At 49.9% G+C, this 7810-nt stretch overlaps 1 protein-coding gene across 2 annotated transcripts in view; it reads right to left on the reverse strand.

Annotated features, from left to right (window-relative positions):
- Window positions 1-7154, reverse strand: part of PRICKLE2 (prickle planar cell polarity protein 2) — a 336923-nt gene extending 329769 nt beyond the window's left edge. Inside the window, exons 1-2 of one of the 2 annotated variants that reach the window (XM_054695294.1) lie at window positions 7023-7154; window positions 6188-6273 (exon numbers count right to left, since the gene is read on the reverse strand). In XM_054695294.1, the coding sequence (XP_054551269.1) occupies window positions 6188-6273; window positions 7023-7064 (128 nt within the window). In that variant the 5' untranslated portion in view covers window positions 7065-7154. Of the gene's footprint in view, window positions 1-6187; window positions 6274-6914; window positions 6951-7022 lie in introns of those variants that run through there. The other variant, XM_054695297.1, reaches the window with a different exon arrangement.
- Between the last annotated feature and the right edge of the window lie 656 nt (window positions 7155-7810).

Raw genomic sequence — 7810 nt, forward strand, 5'->3', positions numbered from 1 at the left:
GCATCCTGCCTGCAAAGGCAGGTACTGTCCAGGAGCAAACCCTTCTGCATAATCATATTTACCTCACAGAGCTACCACAGCCTGGGCTTTCTGCATCAGCTGTTGATGAAAGTGCAGCTCCAGGAGGCTTGTTCTGAAAACCAGTCTTTTAATGCTGAGTAAAATCTACATTTATCAGCAAAGCCAAAATGTTAAAGGGATTACAAGGAGCTTAGAATCCACTGGCAGTTCATTGATCTAGTCTCGCAAGTCTCCTCTCTACATGCCCTTTAAAAATGGCTTTGGTCTGTTCCCTGGTTCTTTGGTTGCCTTTGATTTTAGCACCATCTTCATCCAGATTGGAGGAGATGGTTTTTCCAGCCCTGATTCCCAAAGCTTCTCAGACACCCTTCTTCTAAAACTAAAAGAAGCTTACTTGCATAGTCCCCCAAAGAGTGGTGTGTGTACACCACTTTTATATATATATAAAAGAAGTGATTTTATATTTATATTTAATATAAATATATTTATATTTTATATTTATATAAATATATATATATATATATACTGTAAAGGCAGGACTGGGCACAGGGCAGGTTTTCTGATCCCATGCAGACCAGGTAAAGGAGGAGTCAGAGTCCTCAGTAGTTTTGCAGGTTTTTTATTTGGGGTTCACCAGGCATATGGCAGGCTTCTACTGCTGCTACTGGTGGTGCTGCTGCTGCTGCTGCTGCTGCGTCCCCGTGATGCCGCCCTTAAAAGCACAGTCTTAGCTCAGCTGAATCCCATCTACCTATGCCCACACCCTATTCCAGGTGCCCGCCATCAGGCATGCATTCAGGACAAGGATCCATCATCGATCCTGATGGCGGAAGGGCAGAAAAGCCTGATATTTTCTTTACCCTACATATACACACACACACACAAACAGAGCAGGGGGCCCGCAAACATGTTCTGTGAATGGTCAGAGAGTAGATATTTTTGGCTTTGTGGACCATAAAGTATCTGTAGCAACTACTCATTTCTGCCACTGTAGCACAAAACCAGACCCAGACAACATGGAAACAAAAAGGTGTGACTGGGAATTCAGAGAACACTTTATTTATTGACACTGAAATTTAAATTTCAATAATTTTCACATGTCACAAATTATTCTTGTTCTTTTGGGTCTTTTCCAACCATCAAAACTGTAAAAACAATGCTTAACTCATGAGTCACACAAAACAGGTGAAATGAGAGGTTTGCCTAATAGGCTAGTTTGCTGACCCCTGCTCTAGAAATTGCTATTCAAAGCGTGGCCCCCATCAGCAGCAGCAGCATCACCTGGGAGCTTGTTAGAAACGCAGACTCTAAGGCAACCCCTCTCAAGACTATTCAGTTAGAATCTGCATTTGAACAGACCCCTTGGTAATTCATATGCAAGCCAAGTTTGAGAAGTCCTAGTCCAAAGCACAGAATTTTGAGGTGAGACAGGATTGGAATACCATTGACCAACAGGCTGTGGAACCTTAGGCAAGTTATCAAGCCTCTCTGTGACCAATTTCCTGATCAAGGAAGATGAGAGGAAGTCACCGCACCCATCTCGAGGACTGCTATAAGCCAAACACAAGAAGGATATAAAACACTTGCCTGGCATTGGCAACATTTTTAAAATAGTAGCTGATATTACAGAAGCTTTTTTTTTTTTTAATCATTTTGAGAGACAAGAGCAATCAGGATTTACAAACTCGTATCACTTCTGGGATCTGACAGATCACGTAAAGTATTTGACATCATCCTGGAACACATAACTGGAATGCTGGAGACCATGTGTAGGGTAAATAATTGTCAGGCTATTCTGCCCTCCCACCATTAGGATAGATGATGGATCCTTGTCCTGAATGCATGCCTGATGGCGGGCACCTGGAGTAGGGTGTGGGCAGAGGTAGGTGGAATTCACCTGGGCTGAGACGGGGCTCATAAGGGTGGCATCACGGAACACCAGAAGAAGGGAACAAACAGAACCGTGAGGAGAAGAGAACAGAAGAGTAGCAGGAAGAAAATGAGCAGAGCAGCAGAGGCCACAAGATAATGCTGGAGAGCCCAGAAAAAGTAAAGATTCTCTGGGGGCTAGGAGACCTGCCAGTCTCCTGCACTGCCCCTCACCCCCCCATACACACACCCCTACCTGCCATGAACCTGGCAGAATCCCAATAAAAGCCTAAAAAAGCCACCAAGGGTTCCAGGACTCTCCTCCTTTACCTGTCTGCTTGGATTATAGCGATCCTCCCCTGTGCCTTCCTGCCGTTATACCATGGCAAATCCAGGTTCCCATCCCCCAAAGGGAGATTCCTGTCAGTTCCTGTCACATAGGAAAGCAGGCCAGATGTGCCCACATCTTTGGATTTTTCAAGAGAAGTTGGAAAGCTGGATTTTAATGTTAGAAAGAGCCCCCTTATTTAACATACTGTGCAGATCAAAGAAAAACCATCCACTTGCTGGATGTGACCCGAGGGCCTCTGGTTTGAGACCTGTGCTTTACAATAAAGAAGTCACAAGAGGCAGGGAGCCACAGGAAATGAGCCTGAGTTGTAGCCTAGCCTAGCCAGGAGAGCTTAGGCAATTGTTCAGGACCCTGAGCTTCAGTCTCCTCACCAGAAAAATGATTCTCCGTACCTGGTAGTATCTGGTCAGAATGAACTATGTCAAATGTGGAGACCCAGCTCTGGATGAGGAAGCACTCATTCTGTTATTGCTGATGTTGTTTTGCTATTTTCTATTTTTATTCAGCAGTACCTGTGCATTCCGAGGGCACATCTTCACTGTAATAATGCTATTTTTCTACCCCTGCTCAAACTTTTTGCAAAGCAGCAGCCCAATTAAGCTCCACTCAGAAAATTGGCTCACAGTGGAGGACACTAAGTACTGTTATTAATGATGCTGACTTGCCCATGAAGATGCCTTCATCTTCTTAATGAAAAGCAAGGCCACCACAAGCCTTGCCCTAGCCTGCCCTAAGGTGCCACTTCTTTGCAACAATGCCACATGCAGGAAATAGGGTCCACTTTTGCTCCCCAGCTGCCCACAGTGGGGTGGAGAGCACTTTAACTGACAATTGTAGCCTTCTGCTCCTGAGACAAGGAAATCTTGAATTTTTTTTAATTCTAAAAATGCCCACATCTGCCACTAAAGGTGTGCCTAAATTTTTTTTTTAATGGGGAGTATGATCACTCAGGGAATTCTCCCTAAAATGTAACAGTCTTCCACAGGATCTTAGGGATGACACAGCAGAAACCCCAAAGCAGGAGGGCAGTTAGCATCCACAGTGTAGGTGTTTTAACTCAGCCCCATTAACATGCACGTGAATTGGCTAGGGCTTCTGTGAAAGTGCAGGTTCTAATTCAGCAAGTCTAAAGCAGAGCCTGAGATTCTGCATTTCTGGCAACCTCCCAAGAGGTGGTAAGACGGCTGGTCGGAACCTACAAGGCCCGCCTCACTCGCTTCATCTAGGTCTCTGCTCAAATGTCACCTCCAGAGTCCTTTTCTGACCACCTTATCTAAAGTGTAATTATTTGTCCAACGAGGACAAGAATCCTGTCTGTCTTGTTCATTGCTGTATCCACAGAACTTGCAGAACGTTAGGCATGAAGCAGGCATCAAATATTTGTTCAGCAGAGAGATCCCCATTTGACAGCAGAGGGGAATGAAACCCAGGGAACCTAAGTCATTTGCCCAAGGTCACACAGCTTGTCAAAGGCAGAGCGAGACACCAGCCTTTCACTGTCTGAACTTCAAAGCCTGATCTCCTCAGTACACCAGAGGGAAGCAAAGTTTGTTTACAGCAGGCTTCCTCTGTTCAAGTTTAGCACCTTCATGCTGGGAGGCAGGGATGTGGCTCTGTTCTGCTTTTAAGAGGTGCCTGCTGTGTGGACAATGGACTGGGGTTGGGGGTGGGTGGTGGGCTGAGTGGAAGCAGAGAAGCTAGATAAGAGGCCAACCATGAGTGGCAATAATTAGGGTACCTTGGTACTTTGGAGTCAGAGAAATTCACTCCTTGGGTCAAACCATAGGCCACCTTTCAACCTGGGTCAGGCCAGCCTTTCTGGAAAGGCACCGACGCCTCTCCCAGGGGCCATGGTTGCCCCAGTCAGGGAGTAGAAAGTGAGCAGGATGCGGATTTCAAACTGCTAAAAAGAACACTGTGCTGCAACCCAGAAGTGCTTGTCCCTCTTCTCCAAAAGGTCACCCAAAAGCATGCCCATGGGGGAACAGGAAGGAGCCAAGGCAAAGGAGCTGCTTCCTTTCCAGCAAGGGTGAGCTGCCATAAAAACCCCATTCATGAAGCCAAAGGGAAGCCTTTCTGCTGCTGTTGGGGAAACTGCTTCGGCATGAAAATCCATCTCAGCCTAATGAAAGGGTCTCTTTCCAGAAGAAAGGCTCCATCACCGGCTAAAAGAAAACGCTTGTTTTCCTGTCACAAAATGAGCTGGGTTAAAATGGTCTAAACTTCTCCAAAAAGTTGCAGTCACTCTTGCGTCCAGTTACCTGGACACCCAGCTTCCTCGAGGGTGCTAGTGATGTTTCCTCCCGAGCAGCGGCGTAGAGAAAACAAAAATAATCAACAGCTGTAGCTAATATTACCGTGTACCAGGTACTGGGCAAGCAATGTGTTTTCAATAACTCATTTCAGCCCTAAAGTGGCACTGTGAGGTAAACACCATTATTAATCCCCCTTACGGGTTAGGGATACTTAGAAGCAGCGAGAGGAACTGACTGCCCAGATGGCAGAGGTCACGCAGACCGGAAGGAGGGGAGCCAGGCTTCACCCCACACGGGGTCAGAAATCCACAGGCCTCTAGTCAGAAGACAACCAGTGGTTTGGGGGTACAGGAAGAGGAAGCCAGAAATCACTCTCTTGCTCCTCACTCTGCCTTTCCGCCTCTGGTGGGGCACAAGGTGGATCAGAGAGGAAGGGGGGGGGGGCAGCGGTTCTGACACACCGGATTTCATTTACAAAATTAGACGTCCACACCTACTCCCAAGTATCTCCCAATTCACATTCAGAACACAATCCCAGAGCACACCTATTTGGGCTACAACATTGGCAGGACCGGCGGACGCCTATGTCTGCCCATTACATATTCATAAGGTCGCCTGGCCTCGCCTCTGACACCGAAGTTATTAAATGCTCAGGAGCCATAAGGGCTGCGCGCAGTGCCCTGAAACAAAAGCAAAAAGGCTGCCAGACCCATGTGAGGCAGGAACAAAAGCCTTTAATTTCTGAAGGAGCTGGTTGGGGCTTCCCTATAACGGGGTACCCGGCACACATTACCAATTGGGAGAAAGTAGAAAAGCACACACAGAGGCTGGGGGAGAAATCAAAGCAAGCTTTTCTCCCCAGTATCCAGAAACATCCCTCTTCAAAGGGGTATATGAGTGTCAGGGAAAGAGGGGGAAGATGCTCTAATCAAAGAGAGAGAGACTATGTTATGATGTTGGAGAATTTCCTCCTGTCATTGGTTTTTCCTTTTCCTGAAGATGCCAGGAAGGATCCGCCTTTTTTCTCGACATCACAAAATTGAGAGCCTGGAAGTCTGCACCCCAACTTTTCCCAACCAGAGCCCCAGCAGCCAGATGCACTGGAGGGCACCCAGATCCCTTGTCTCCCAAACATAATCATTCCAATCCAGGCTAGGGCTGCCTGGAAGTCAACATTCACGCACATTAATAAGAAACATCTGGCCACCGAAGAGAGTTGACACAGCACAGGCGGGCAGTGGTGGATTTGTGGTTGGGACCCAGAGTTACGGGGGCTGAATCGAAAACACAATTGGAAAACACCAGCTAATTCAGGGACTTCTACGCACTGCCCTGTGGCACTAGAAAACACTGCCAGGCCCACATTCAATTATTTGGGGCCAAGTGACTTCGATACACCGAGGGTAGTGTAAGGGACCCATAACTCTCAGATCAGGAAAATGCAGCCTAAACCCAGCTCTCCTACATCCCCCAGTGTCTGGCCACCACGTCCACCTTCAATATTTGTAGCAGATGTAGCCCCGCTCTTAAAGGAACAGCTTTTGCATTCTTTCCATGTGACTTACAAGTGAGATTTAAAAGGGGGAAAATATGTGTGTGCGTGCGTGTGCGTGTGTATATATGTGTACATTTATATATTCATTGTACATGGCAGGGCCTGCCTTTGGAGACTGGATTTAAGGCATCCTACCTCCATTTATGCAGGGCGAACCCGGGACACTGGTCACCACAGGCATTACACGGCTGGCCTCTCTCTATCCGCCCCAGTCCGGTCAACTTCAAAACAAAAGACAACAGGAGCATGATTCCACCACTGGCTCCCTCCAAAGTCGCATCTGTGCCCCAGGCAGAACAGCCTGCCCCTCCCACCTCACCTCCACGGTTTGACTCAACTATTTCTCTCTGATGTGGGGGACTTGGGGACCAGCGCTGTGGTGCCCAAGGGGTGGCTCCCACAGGAAGAAGGGTATGTAGACTCTCTCTAGGGTGGGCCCTCAGGAAATGGCCCTGGCTGGGGCTTTGTCTCCCCCAGACACCTTGGTCATGGGTTTCTTAGAAACAAAAGCAAGACCTTTCTGTTCCCCTGAGTCCCTGAGGAACAACTACTGCTTCCTTCGCTTGGAGCCAGACTGGTGCTCCCAGGAAAGAGGCGACACAGGGCACCCCAAAAGATAGCCCCAGAGTCAAGACCGCAGCTGGAGCTCCAAGAGGCTGGACGCTAGAGCTCTGGTGCGGGATTCCAATCAATGTGCTTTAAGACGAAAGGGAGGGGACTCCCAGGGGCGCCCCAGACTGTGACATTCAGGGTCACGGTTTCCCGTTGTGGCTCTCGGCCGCACAGGGAATCCGGACTTAACCCCCTCCGCGCCTCTGGCGCGCGGGGCCGGGACGCGCCCCTGCCCGCGGGGTCGGCTTACCTGGGGCCACAGGTGCGCGGCCACGGGGCGGAGGGCCACCAGACAGGGGCGCTCGCAGCGCGACGAGGGTGCCGGGATATCGGCTCGGCTCGGGTGGGGGACACTCACCGAGCGGCTGGAGAGTCTTTTCCGGGAGCTCCGGCTGAACATGGCCGGGCGCGTCCTGCAAGCAGCACCGTCCGTAGGTCCGTCCGCACCACGGCGGGGAGGGCGCGTGGCCTGAGCGGGCACCCTTGGTGGCCGGTGGACTGGCTGTCTCCGCCTCGCAGCCCCCGGCTCGTTCCGGAGCGCACGCCCGCCCCTCCTTCCGCGCCCGTGCCTCTCGCTCTCCCGCCCGCAGGTCCCTCCCCTCTCGCCGCGTCCCCCGCCCTCCCTGGGTGCGCCCCGCGGTCCACGGGCTCTTCCCATCACTCCCCCACACCCAGCGACGCCGACTTTCTTCCTTTCCAGGCTTCCTGGCCAGCCCACTGGGGCTCTCTTTTTCCCCTCACCTGGGCCCACCCCCAAAGCCTCTTCCCTCACCCTGACTGCTGAACTTAGGAGCTGGGACTGCTCCAGAGCCCCTGCTGCTGCAGCTGGAACAGGGGGTGGGGGCTGGGGGGGGTGGAACTTTCTTTAATTAAGGTATGCACAGACAATAAAATCCATTCTTTTTCCGCACACAGCTCTGCCAGTTTTGATAAATTCATACACATCTGTAACCACCACCAACAGTCCCATCACCCCCCAAATGGACTTTTTCCAAAGTTCTTACCTTGGATGGAATTTGTTTAGTATTCACCATGTGTTGATAGGGGAGGCAGTATGCCCCTAGTTTTACAGCGCCAGGGATATAGTAGGTGTTCTTCAAATGACTATTCACAAGCTTTACTGCCCCAGTGCCAGTGCCCACATTC

The sequence above is a fragment of the Talpa occidentalis genome, unplaced genomic scaffold (assembly GCF_014898055.3).
Source record: "Talpa occidentalis isolate TD23 unplaced genomic scaffold, MPIMG_talOcc4v2.1 talOcc4.10, whole genome shotgun sequence".
Lineage (NCBI taxonomy): Eukaryota > Metazoa > Chordata > Mammalia > Eulipotyphla > Talpidae > Talpa > Talpa occidentalis.